Below are 13872 nucleotides of genomic sequence, written 5' to 3'. Positions count from 1 at the left end.
CCTTGTGGTTGGAGGGTTCCTAGGCGGAAGATGAGGCGCTCTTCCTCCAGCCATCGTGTTGCTATGGTCTGGCGATGGAGGAGTCCAAGGACCTGCATGTCCTTGGTGGAGTGGGAGGGGGAGTTGAAGTGTTGAGCCACAGGGTGGTTGGGTTGGTTGGTCCGGGTGTCCCAGAGGTGTTCTCTGAAACGTTCCACAAGTAGGCGGCCTGTCTCCCCAATATAGAAGAGGCCACATTGGGTGCAGCGGATGCAATAAATGATGTGTGTGGAGGTGCAGGTGAATTTGTGACGGATATGGAAGGATCCCTTGGGGCCTTGGAGGGAATTGGGGTCGGGGGGGGGGGGGGGGGGGGGGGGGTTGGGGGGGGGAGGTGTGGGTGCAAGTTTTGCATTTCTTGCGGTTGCAAGGGAAGGTGCCAGGAGTAGAGGTTGGGTTGGTGGGGCGTGTGGACCTGACGAGGGAGTCACGGAGGGAGTGGTCTTTTCGAAATGCTGATGGGGAGGGGAGGGAAATATATCCCTGGTGGTGGGGTCCGTTTGGAGGTGGCGGAAATGACGACAGATGATACAATGTATATGGAGGTTGGTTGGGTGGTAGATGAGGACCATTGGGGTTCTGTTCTGGTGGCAATTGGAGGGGCGGGGCTCAAGGGCAGAGGAGCGGGAAGTGGAGGAGATGCGGTGGAGACCATCGTCGATCACGTCTGGGGGGAAATTGCGGTCTTTGAAGAACCCTCCAATCACAAGGGATGAACTCAAATGTCTCCAGTTTCCTCATTTCCCCTCCCCCCACCTTGTCTCAGTCCCAGCCCTCGAACTCAGCACCACCTTCCTAACCTGCAATCTTCTTCCTGACCTCTCCACCCCCACCCCCACTCCGGCCTATCACCCTCACCTTAACCTCCTTCCACCTATCGCATTTCCAACGCCCCTCCCCCAAGTCCCTCCTCCCTACCTTTTATCTTAGCCTGCTTGGCACACTTTCCTCATTCCTGAATAAGGGTTCATGCCCGAAACATCAATTCGCCTGCTCCTTGGATGCTGCCTGACCTGTTGCGCTTTTCCAGCAACACATTTTCAGCTCTGATCTCCAGCATCTACAGTCCCCACTTTCTCCTAATTACTCACATAATCAGGGCTGCCTTCTGTCTTCATTGAGAGAAGCAAATATTTATTTCGTTCTTTAAAAAGGAAAGGTCTCAGAAGATTATTCATCATATAGACCCATATCCTTGCTAAATGTGGATTTTAAAATCCTTTCTAAAATGTTGGCATTAAGATTGGAGAGGGTCTTACCATGTATCATAAAAGGGGACCAGACGGGGTTTATAAAGGGCTGTAGAACAACTAACAATATTAGAAGAGTCTTAAATATGATACAAGCCTGTCAACAGGGAAGAATACTGGGGCTAGTTGTCTCCTTGGATGCAGAGAAGGCATTTGATCAGGTAGAATGGTCATTTCTTTTTTATACACTGGAAAGGTTCGGTGTCGGAGAGGTACTTTATAAATGGGTCTCAATATTTTACAACGACCCCAAAGCAGCTGTGATCACCAATAGTTTAGGTTAGGATAGCTTCATTGTTGGTAGGGGCTATCGTCAGGGGTGTCCTCTCTCACGATTGCTATTCACGCTAGTAATCAAACCACTAGCGGAAGCTATACGTACTGACCCTCACATAGCAGCTCCGAGGGTTGGTTTTGGGTAAACATAAAATCACTCTCTATGCAGATGATGTCCTCCGTTTCTTAAGTAATCCCTGGATATCCGTGTCCTGCCTAATTCAATTGATCAATCTATTTAGTATGTTGTCAGGTTATAAAATCAATTTTATGAAACCGGAGGCCAGTTATATATCCTGTCTCGCCTGTATATCTAACTTACTGGACGGATCCTGTTTTCCCTTCCGGTGGTCACTGGAGAGTTTTCTATAATTAGGTATTTTTATCACCCCAGTATTTGGTCAGATATATAAAGCCAATTTTGTGCACCTATTAGAGAAAATAAGGCAGGGCCTACAACGCTGGGGAGATCTCCCAGTATCCTGGCAAGGCAGAGTAGTCCTAGTTAAAATGAATATTCTACCGCGTCTCCTATATCCTATGAGAATGCTCCCCCTGATGTTGCTGAGACTTGCATTGCGTCAGCTACACGGCTGGCTTGGTTTCTTTGTCTGGAATCAAAGACGGCCCCATATCAAATTAGAAAAACTGCAGCTCCCACAGACAAGAGGAGGACTGGACTTTCCAGTCTTTAGGAGGTATCAACTAGGAGAAAGTGAGGACTGCAGATGCTGGAGACCAGAGTTGAAAAATGTGGTGCTGGAAAAACACAGCAGGCCAGGCAGCATCCGAGGAGCAGGAGAATCGACATTTCGGCCATAAGCCCTTCTTCAGGAATGATTCCTGAAGAAGGGTTTATGCCCAAAACGTCGATTCTCCTGCTCCTCGGATGCTGCCTAGTCTGCTGTGTTTTTCCAGCACCACATTTTCAACTTTAGAAGGTATCAGTTGAGCTCTTTATTATCCTATGTAGCTGATTGGGTCTCTTGTGACCCATAATCAATTTGGTTAGACATTGTGACCTCCCAAGCAAAATGTTCCCTCATCAATCTTTTATTTTTAGATAAGATGAGAGCTATTATGGACTATTGCAAAAACCCTGTTGTATTACATACAATTAAAAGTAAATTATTGCGGATGCTGGAATCTGAAACCGGAAGAGAAAATGCTGGAAAATCTCAGCAGGTCTGGCAGCATCTGTAAGGAGAGAAAAGAGCTGGCATTTTGAGTCTAACTGACCCTTTGTCAAAGCTTTGTCAGCTCTTTTCTCTCCTTACAGATGCTGCCAGACCTGCTGAGATTTTCTAGCATTTTGTCTTTTGGTTTTAAATACAATTGAAGCCTGGAGGCTAATGCAGCAAGATGAGGGCAACCTACAGAAAACCTCCCCTTATACTCCTATAGTGGGAGCATCGGGTTTTCAGCCAGGGCTGACAGACGCTATATTTAAAACCTGGAGATCCAGAGGTATCTCTTGCTTGGGGGACCTGTTTAATGGGGAGGTTATGATGTCTTTTGAGCAGTTGCACCAGAAGTTTGGACTGCCTAACAGGGACCTTTATCGGTATTTCCAAATACGAGATTATATGCAGAAGAAGACCACATTAACAGGCAGTCCCTACAAATTGGATAGGGAAAGAAAAGTGCTATGGCCAATGGGGCCATCCTCGGTCAGTACTCTTTTTCACTCATTATATCATGAAGTATTGAAAGACACGAAACGACTATTTAAAACATGGAACCAAGAATTGGGGTTAGAAATCGTTTTAAAAATGTGGGAGGACATCTGGGAAAATGCCAGAAAGATTTCTATTTGCAATAGAACTCAAGTTATTCAATTAAAGATACTCCATAGGGCTCATATAGCACCTGAACGACTCGCAAAATTTAAGGTAGGAGCATCCCCAATGTGTCCTAAATGCAAAATTGAAGTGGGCACTCTCACGCACTGTCTATGGACATGTCACAAGATCCATAGGTACTGGGACAGAGTAGCGAATGCCCTGACAGAGATCGTAGGTACGGAAATTAGATTGGATCCAGTGTCTCTTCTCCTGGGCTTATCAGACTTGAAACTATTTCCCATTCTCTCCTTTTGTGCAAGGAAAAATATCTTAGTGAATTGGGCAGCTGAGGGCCCTCCAGGACTTTCAAATTGGCAAAGTTAATCATGGAATGTATTCCCCTTGACTTCCTCACAAATATGGTGCACTAAAAAACCAAATTATTCTATAAAATATGGGAGCCCTCTTTGAACTATATCGCCACAGATATTTTGGCCATGCCATCCAGGGCTTTTAGGATATCTGGTCGGCATGGATGAGTTGGACTGAAAGGTCTGTTTCTGTGCTGTACATCTCTCTGACTCTATCTGGTCTCATCCCTTCCACCTTCATACACCAATAGCTGCCTCCTCATGGCTTATGCGTAGGTTGCCCTGCCACCTGTGTCTACCACTTGAGACCGTGTGAAATGGGCGTCCCATCTCTTCACTTACCTCCGTTGGGGCCTAATGGAATGGTGCATAGTACAGCCTCACCAGAGACTTACATAACTTTAACATAACTGCAGTTCTCCTAGAATTCTTTATACCATAAAATACATCCCAGTGCTTTGTATTTTAATTGCTGGGCAGGCCTGCAAAGCTTTTAATGATTTCTTCATCTATGTTGCTCAATTCCTTTGTTTCTCTATCGCATTTAGTTTCTTACTCTCAGAATTGAAAGTGATTTCTGCTTTTCCAACCACATTTATTTCATTTATACATCTTATCTCATTCATACAACTTAAAATTCATTTTCAATTAATTGTCCTCTCTACACATTTCCCAGTATCTTGTAGAATGGTGGATTCTTCCTCAGTATTAGCTATACCACCTGCTTCATATTGTTTACAAATTCTTTCTTTAACCTAGTGACTATGTGATCATCAGTGATCATCAGTGATCTTTGGAACACCACTTTCTACCTTCCTCCAACCACAATTATCTTTCTTTACTCCTCCCTATTTTCTACATTGTCGTCAGTTTTCTAGCTATCAGTGATTTGTCCCAGCTCCACACATCATAACTTAAATCGTGAAGCACATGCAACTGAAAATCCAAGTATGTTGACTAGACTGATTCCTGGGATGGTAGGACTCATGTATAAAGAGAGACTAGGGCTATTTAGTTCCAGGACTTCTATATTCAGTTATTTGACTGTACTTGGTTAGGATTATATTTATTGGAGTTTAGAAGAATGAGGGAGAATCTCAAACCTATAAATTTCCAACACAACTAGACAGTAAATGCAGACAGATTGTTTCTGATGACGGGAATGTCCAGAACCATAGTCAGTCTAAGGCTACTGGGAAAGGCATTTAGGATGGAGTTGAGGAGAAAGTGATGAGCCTGTTGAATGTGCTATCACAGGAAGCAGTTCTGGCCCAAACATTGAATGCTTTGAAGAATGAGATAGATATAGCACTTAGGGCTAGAGGGATCAAGGAGTATTGGAAGACATCTGGAAAAAAGTATCACGTTGAACAATGATCAGCAATGATCTCATTGAATGGTGGAGGGCTTACTGGGCTACTCCTGCTCTTATTTTCTATATTTCTATGTTTCTGTCCACTACATTACTTTTTTTTTCTCATTTACTAATCTCCAAAAATTCAATCAGGCTCATAAAACATGACTTAGTCATTTGAAATTAATGGTGATTTTTAAAAAATTGTATTCAATACCTCTCTTTTCTCCATCAATGTGTTGTTAGATGACTTGTTCAAATTCTAGCCCTGGGTGTACCTCAGTTTGTCCAGGTGAACCCTGGGAAGATCAAAGCCGTTGTCTCCCAAGACAGCTACAAATTACATGTCCTGGCTTTTGATTTCATCCCCTTGCCAAATGTTGACTCAGATTAAATCTGGCTGACTGCAATATCACTCTCCTAAACCACTTAGCACTGAATAGAACAACATCTTCTCTTCAACACTGCCAGGCCTGTCTGTTCTAATACTCCTTGCATCAACCTTGATTTAACTCATTATGTAAACTTCAGGTGTATCCACTACTGCTACCCCTATCCTAACTTACAACGAACACACCTTACAATTCTAACAGTGTTCGCTGATCTACATTACCTCCCAGTCCTATAACTTTATAATACTCACCATGTTGTGTCTCACCCTTTCTGATCTCTATAATCTGCTTGGGGAATGCAGGACTTTCCAGTCTCACTGGTAATCAGGTATCATTGTACCAGGACTGTCTTGCATGCCAGAATGGAGGACAGATATCCAACCAGAAGTGAAAAATTGATGAAACAGAGTTCACCCAATGCCCTACTGACTAATAGAATATGTCAATAAGGAATCTAAAATCTGTTACAGGACCCTGTTACAAGATTTATTTCCCCTGAGGTTACACTCTGGAAAACCAGCCCTATGAAGACTGGTATTCTAAGAGAGCAGCTATTTCCAATTCATCCATATTACGATGCATTTTCCACCACAACTCCTGACTTCAAGATCTCTGACCTCCTTCCATGCATGAATTCTAAGGTTCATTTCCCTTCCCCCAGCTGTATGTCCCCCAAGACTATGACCAACTGGCTCAATCCAGCACTTCCACGATTGCACCCCCGCCCACTGTCCTGAGACTCAGAATACTCCCACACAAACCAAGACAATTGTAGACCATCATATTCACCACCAACCTTCCTAGTATCTTCCACTGTCATATATTCCCATTGTGACACAGGTTGAAGGACCAATATGTACAGGTCATCAGACCACTCAATTTCTGCACAGACCATTGAGCCCACACAACTCAATTTGAGCTCCGTAATTTCTGAGGTTCAAGTTTCTCAAACACTGACTGCCATTCCCGACCTTCATCCATTTCTGGTAGTTGTGTTTCCCAGTCATCTAGGTTTCACACTCTGCAGGCTCTTTCCAAAACCATCTGTCACTCTTATCTTACCCACCTCCTAACTGAATAACTTTACTTTGGGGGTCAGTAGAATTGCCTTATCTTTTTGTATTACTTGGGTTTTTAACCGCAATCTTATCCTTAAGTTTGTTTTTAAATAAGAAAACATTCACAAATACTTTTTCATTGAGCCTTACCTTTGCCCAGTTGTAGTTGGTGAGTTCTTCATCTTAGTATTATTTGAATGCGTTGGGGGAGTTGTAATCCCTGATGAAGAGATTAAGTGCTTATGTGGGCTGAGGGCCTTCGGTGCTGAGAGAGGTTTCTGGGAATTTGTTAGTGTTTGCTCACAATCCTTTCCTTCGTCCTGTTCCTTTTTTGAGCGTTCTTTCTTGTTGAAGTGGGTGTGCCCCTCCTGCACTTCCAGCATTCTTTGAGCTTGTGCTTGTACTTGCTCTTGCTGAACAAATTCTCGCATCTCTAGACCACTCTGGAAAAGTCAAAAAACACTTTAAGAAAGAATGGTGGGCTAGATTGCTGGGAATTAGCACAATTAACGGAGCACTGACACAATCTGGGAATCTAAGGGCCCAAACTTTGTTCTTTGGACAGTTACAGAAATCCTGGCTGTGGTAACCCAGCCTTTCTAAGCTCACCATTCCTATTTTAGTTCTTGGAAGAATAGAAAGTCCTGCAGACTCCCAGGCTTTTCCAAAGTCTCCAGCCTGATGACTCCAGCATCATTTTTGAAATTTGAAAGTGAAAATTAGAAACATAAGACAATCCTCCTACTCTCTTACACTCACTTTTCATGCCCCCGCTAGCCTAGCTATTAAATCCCAAACCAACTTCATGGCTCTTAAAAAACCCATACCAAAATACCCCTTGTACTCACACCCTTGACATTTTAAGCCTTCTATGCCAACCTATGCTTCGTTCTAGACCTTATGCCCTGTTTACCATCTCTCATGGACCCATGTCCCCTTTACCCTAATTAGCCCCAGGGCCGTTTTAAACCATGATGTTAACTTTGTGCTAACATCGCCTCTTAGAGCTGAAGAGATTGATAGCACAGTAAAAACCCTTTGGCCCATTGCATCAAGCCAGTCAAAAACAACCACCTAATATGCTTAAAGAGATAAACACACGGCTGAAAGAATGGCGTGGGAGAAACAGGTTAAAATTCATGAGACATTAACACCAGTACTGGGAAAAGTGGGAGCTGTTCCAATGCAATGGGCTCATTCTGAACTAGAGTCCTAGCAAATTGCATCACTAGGGCTGGAAGATTGGGCTTTAAACTAATTAGAATCATAGAGTCATAGAGATGTACAGCATGGAAACAAACCCTTCGGTTCAACCCGTCCATGCTGGCCAGATATCCCAACCTAATCTAGTCCCATTTGCCAGCACATGGCCATATCCCTCTAAATCCTTCCTATTTATATACCCATCCAGATGCCTTTCAAATGTTGTAATTGTACCAGCCGCCACCACTTCCTCTGGCAGCTCATTCCATACGCACAGTTGCCCCTTAAGTACCCTTTAAATTTTTCTCCCTCTCACCCTAAACCTATGCACTCTGGTTATGGACTCCCCTACCCCAGGGTAAATGCTCTATCCATCATTTATCTACCCCTCCACCTCCGGTGCTCCATGGAAAACAGCTCAAGCCTATTCAGTCTCTCCCTAAAGCTTAAATACTCCAATCCAGGTAACATCCTTGTAAATCTCTTCTCGACCCTTTCAAGTTTAACAACATCCTTCCTATAGCAGGGAGATCAGAATTGCACACAATATTCCAAAAGTGGCCTAACCAATGTCCTGTATAGCCATAACATGACCTCCCAATCCCTATAATCAAAGCTCTGACCAATAAAGGAAAACATACCAAACGCCTTCTTCACAATTCTATCTACCTGCGACTCCACTTTCAAGGAACATTTAACCTGCATTCCAAAGTCTCTTTGTTCAGCAACACTCCCCAGGACCTTACCATTAAGTGTCTAAGTCCTGCTCTGATTTGCCTTTCCAAAATGCAGCACCGCACATTTCTTTAAATTAAACTCCATCTGCCACTCCTCAGCCCATTGGCCCATCTGATTAAGATCCTGTTGTACTCTGAGGTAATCTTCTTCGCTGTTCACTACAGCTCCAATTTTAGAGTCATCTACGAACTTACTAACTACATCTCCAAGTAATTTATAAAGATGAGGAAAAGAAGTGGACCTAGCACTGATCATTGTGGCGTACCATTGGTCAAAGGCCTCCAGTGTGAAAGACAATCCTCCTCCACCACCCCCTTTGAGCTAGTTCTGTATCCAAACGGTGAGTTCTCCCTGTATTCCTTGAGATCTAGCCTTGCCGAACGCCTTACTGAGGTCCACTGCTGACCTCATCAATCCTCTTTATTACTTCTTCAAAAAATTCAATCAAGTTCGTTTCCACACACAAAGCCTTGCTAACTATCCCTGATCAGTCCTTGCCTTTCCAAGGGAAGTGCACCAACCTTCAGCTTCTCGGAAACCGTGTTAGGGAACTGGAGCTGGAGCTGGATGGACTTTGGATAATTCAGGAGGCGGATAGGGTAATAGAGAGGAGTTACAGGGAGGTAGTCTTGCCTCAAGTACAGGAAAAAGTTAGATGGGTTGCAGTCAGGGGACGGAAAGGGAACAGGCAGAGAATGCAGGAATTCCCTGTGGCCTCTCCCCTCAATAATAAGTATATCGTTTTGGATACTGTTGGGCTGGGTGGACCTATCTGGGGAAAGCCATGGTAGCCAGGTCTCTGACACTCAGCCTGACTCTGTGGCTCAGAAGGGAAGGGTGGAGAATAGAAAAGCATTCATGGGTCAATAGTGAAAGGAATGGACAGGAGATTCTGTGGTTGCAAACAGGACTCCCAGAAGGTATCTTGCTTTCCAGGTACCAGAGTCTGGAGTGTTTCTGATCAAGTACAAGATTCTGAAGGGGGAGGGGGAGCAGCCAGAAGTCATGGTGCACATTAACACCAGTAACATAGCCAGGAAAAGGGATGAGGAGCAAAAAAGTGATTTCAGGGAGTTAGGCTGGAAGTTAAAAAGCAGAGTAGTAATCTCAGGATTACTGCCGGTGTCACATGCTAGTAAGACAAGGAGCAGGAGCGACTGCAGTTAAACACATGGCTACAGGGCTCATGTAGGAGGGAGAGCTTCAGATACGTAGATCATTGGGGTACCTTCTGGGAAAGGTGGGACCTGTACAAAAAGGACAGGTTGCACTTAGACTGGAGAGGTACCAATGTCCTGGGCGGACAATTTTAGATTAGATTAGATTACTTACAGTGTGGAAACAGGCCCTTCGGCCCAACAAGTCCACACCGCCCCGCCGAAGCGCAACCCACCCATACCCCTACATCTACCCCTTACCTAACACTACGGGCAATTTAGCATGGCTAATTCACCTGACCTGCACATCTTTGGACTGTGGGAGGAAACCGGAGCACCCGGAGGAAACCCACGCAGACACGGGGAGAACGTGCAAACTCCACACAGTCAGTCGCCTGAGGCGGGAATTGAACCCGGGAATTTGCTCAAGCATTTCGGGAAGGTTTAACTAGTTTAGCAGGAGGATGGGAACCAGACCCACAGATCAGAGGAGAGGATAGTTATTGAACAAGCAGAAATAGAATGCAGAGAGTCTGTCAGGAAGGATACACAGTTGATAGGGCAAAAGGATGTGTTAAAATGTGTTTTTTTCAATGCAAGAAGTGTCAGGAATAACAGTGATGAACTCAGAGCATGGATCAGTACTTGGAACTATGACGTTGTGGCCATAGCAGAGACATGGATTTCACAGGTGCCGGAATGGTTACTGGATGTTCCAGGGTTTAGATGTTTTAAAAAAGAACGGGGGGGTGGGGGGGGGGGGCGTAAAAGAGGAGGGGAGCATCACTGTTAATTAGAGAGTGGTGCATCACAGCTGCAGAAAAGGAGGTTGTTGAGGACAGTTTGTCTATTAAGTCAGTATGGGTGGAAGTCAGTGACAGGAAAGGAGCACTCACATTATTGGTTGTTTTCTATAGACCCCACAATAACAACAGAGAGATGGAAGAACAGATTGGACAGCAGATCTTGGAAAGGTACAGATGTAACAAAGTTGTTGTTATGGGTGACTTTAACTTCCCCAATATTGATTGGAACCTCCTTAGTGCAGATGGTCTAGATGGAGCCGATTTTGTTAGGTGTGTCCAGGAAGGATTCCTGACTCAGTATGTAGATAGGCCAATTGGGGGGAGGCCATATTGGATTTGGTGCTAGGCAACGAGGCAGGCCAGATGTCAGATCTCTTGGTGGGAGAGCATTTCAGTGACAATGACCACAACTGGCTCACCTTTATGAGAGCCATGGAGAAGGAATAGGAACAGATAGATTGGGAAGATATTTAACTTTGTCCCACTGACACAGGCAAAGAATGATGAGGTGAAGGAGCCTTGGATGACAAGCGAAGAGGAGCTTTCCGTCAAGAGGTAAAAGGAAACTTACTTAAGGGTGAGGAAGCAAGGATCTGGCACACCTTTAGAGGATAATAGAGTAGCGAGGAAAGAACTCAAAAATAGACAGAAGAGAGTTAGGAGGATCACGAAAATGCCTTGGCAGGAAAGATTAGGGAAAACCCAAAGGCATTCTACACAAATGTGAGGGATAAAAGAATGATCAGAGAGAGGATTGGACCGATCAGGAATAGTGTAGGCAACTTGTGCCTGGAGTCTGAAGCAGTTGGGGAGGCACTAAATGAGATTTTTGATACAGTATTCACGAGAGTGAGGGACCTTGTTGGTAATGAGAACACCATGGACCAAGTTAATAGGCTTGAACAGATTGATATTAAGAAAGTGGATGTTCTGGAAATTCTGGGAAGCATCAAGATAGATAAGTCCACAGGGCCAGAGCAGATATATCCAAGGTTACTACAGGAAGTGAGGAATGACATTTCTGCGCCTCTGGCGATGATCTGTGCATCCTCACTCTCCACAGGAGAAGTACCGGATGATTAAAGGGAGGCGGATGTTGTTCCTCTGTTCAAGAAAGAGAATAGGAAAATCCCTGGGAATTATAGACCAGTCAGTCTTACATCTGTGGTAAACAAATTACTGGAAAGGATTCTGGAAGATAGGATTTCTGACTATTTGGAAAAATATAGTTTGATTAAAGACAGTCATCATGGCTTTGTGAGGGGCAGGTCATGCCTCACAGGCCTTAATAAGTTGTCTGAGGATGTGCCAAGACAAGTTGATGAAGGTCGAGCAGTGGGTGTGGTGTATATGGATTTCAGTAAGGCATTTGATAAGGTTCCCCACAGTAGGCTCAGTCAGAAAGTTAGGAGGTATGGGATACAGAGAAATTTGGCTGTCTGGATACAGAATTGGCTGGCCAAAAGAAAACAGCGGGTGCCAATGGATAGAAAATATTCCGCCTGAAGCTCGGTAACCAGTGGTATCCTGCAGGGATCTGCTCTTCGGCCTCTGCTCTTTGTAGTTTTTATAAATGACTTGGATGAAGAAGTGGAAGGGTTGGTTAGAAAGTTTGCCGATGACATAAAGGTCGGTGGTGTTGTAGATAGTGCCAAGGGCTGTTGCAGGCTACAGCAAGACAGTGACAAGATGAAAAGCTGGGCTGACAAGTGACAGATGGGAGTTCAACCTGGATACATAAATGCGAAATGATTCATTTTGCCGAGTACAGGGTTAAAGACAGGATTCTTGGCAGTGTGGAGGAACAGCAGGATCTTGGGGTCCATGTACATAGATCCCTCAAAGTTGCCACCCATGTTGACAGGATTGTTAAGAAGGTATATGGTATTTTGGTTTCATTAACAGGGCGACTGAGTTTAAGAGCCACAAGGTTTTGCTGCAACTCTATGAAACCCTGGTTAGGCCATACTTGGAATATTGTGTCCAGTTCCAGTTACCTCATTTTAGGAAGGATGTAGATGTTTTAGAGAGGATGCAGAGGAGATTTATCAGGGTGCTGCCTGGATTGGAGGTCACATCTTATGAAGAGAGGTTGAGTGAGCTAGGGCTTTTCACACTGGAGAGAAGAAGGAAGAAAGGTGACTTGATAGAGGTGTACAAGGTAATGAGAGGCATAGATAGAGTAGATCACCAGAGACTTTTCCGCAGGGCAGAAATGGCTGTCACGAGGGTTCATAATTTTAAGATGATTGGAGGAAGGTATAGGGGAAATGTCAGAGGTGGGTTCTTTACGCAGAGAATGGTGGGGATGTGGAATTCACTAGGCAAAAGTGAGGACTGCAGATGCTGGAAACCAGAGTTTAGATCAGAGTGGTGCTGGAAAAGCACAGCAGGTCAGGTAGCATCCGAGGAGCAGGAAAATCGGCATTTTGGGCAAAAGCCCTTCATCAGGAATGGCCTCCATTCCTGATGAAGGGCTTTTGCCCGAAACATTGATTTTCCTGCTCCTCAGATGCTGCCTGACTTGCTGTGCTTTTCCAGCACCACTCTGATTTAAAAACGTGGAATTTACAGCCAACGGGAGGTTATAGAGTCAGAGACATTAGGGACATTTTAGTGACTGCTGGACAAGCACATGGATGGCAATAAATTGGGTGTTGTGTAGGTTCGATTGATCTTAGATGAAGATAAATGCTCGGCACAACATTGTCGGCCAAAGGGCTTGTACTGTGCTGTACTGCTCTATGTTCTAAACACATGTAAATCCTGTCCCTCAGGATTCCCTCCATAAACTTACCCACCACCAATGTCAGGCTCACCAGTCTATAGTTCCCTGGCTTTTCTTTACCACCTTTCTTAAATAATGGCACCGCCAGTCTTCCAGCACCTCACCTGTGACTATCGATGATATAAATGGATGGGGGCAGGGTTCAGCAAGGTGGAAAATTAGAAAATTAGAAAATCAAAGGTAAAGGAGAAGGTAGGATTGCAGGTTAGTGATGGGGCTGATTATTAGCAGAAAGTAAAAGGAGGAACAGAATGTGTGAATGTCATATTGCACCAAGTAACCATACAATTAGAGGGAAATTCAATAATAGGTCAAACTAGAAGGCTTTGGAACTAAATGCATGTGGCATTTGAGATAAGGTAGATGGACTGATAGCATAAATCAAGGTAAATGATTATGATCTCATAGCCATTACAGAAACATGATTACAAGGAAATCAAAACTGGGAACTTAACATTCAGGCATATTTGGCCATTTGGAGAGACAGCTGAGATGAAACAAGAACAGTTGTGAGTACGATCTGGGTTCGGATGGTGTTGAGTGCATTTGGCAGAGGCAAGAAAACAGAAAGGAGCAAAAGGAAGTAGTAGGAGTAGTAGGACCACGAAACAGTAGCCACTTTGTAGGAAGAGTATGTATTAACAAATAATGTAAAA

At 44.3% G+C, this 13872-nt stretch overlaps 1 protein-coding gene across 10 annotated transcripts in view; it reads right to left on the bottom strand.

Moving 5' to 3' along the window:
* Positions 1 to 13872, bottom strand: part of bcl9 (BCL9 transcription coactivator) — a 263026-nt gene that overhangs the window by 136396 nt on the left and 112758 nt on the right. For 9 of the 10 annotated variants that reach the window (XM_072577888.1, XM_072577890.1, XM_072577889.1 and 6 more), the window contains one exon: positions 6675 to 6967. In XM_072577888.1, coding sequence (XP_072433989.1) covers positions 6675 to 6967 — 293 coding nt within the window. Of the gene's footprint in view, positions 1 to 6674; positions 6968 to 13872 lie in introns of those variants that run through there. The other variant, XM_072577898.1, reaches the window with a different exon arrangement.

The sequence above is a fragment of the Chiloscyllium punctatum genome, chromosome 9 (genome assembly GCF_047496795.1).
Source record: "Chiloscyllium punctatum isolate Juve2018m chromosome 9, sChiPun1.3, whole genome shotgun sequence".
Taxonomy (NCBI): Eukaryota; Metazoa; Chordata; class Chondrichthyes; order Orectolobiformes; family Hemiscylliidae; genus Chiloscyllium; species Chiloscyllium punctatum.
This window is presented reverse-complemented; position numbering and strand designations above follow the sequence as displayed.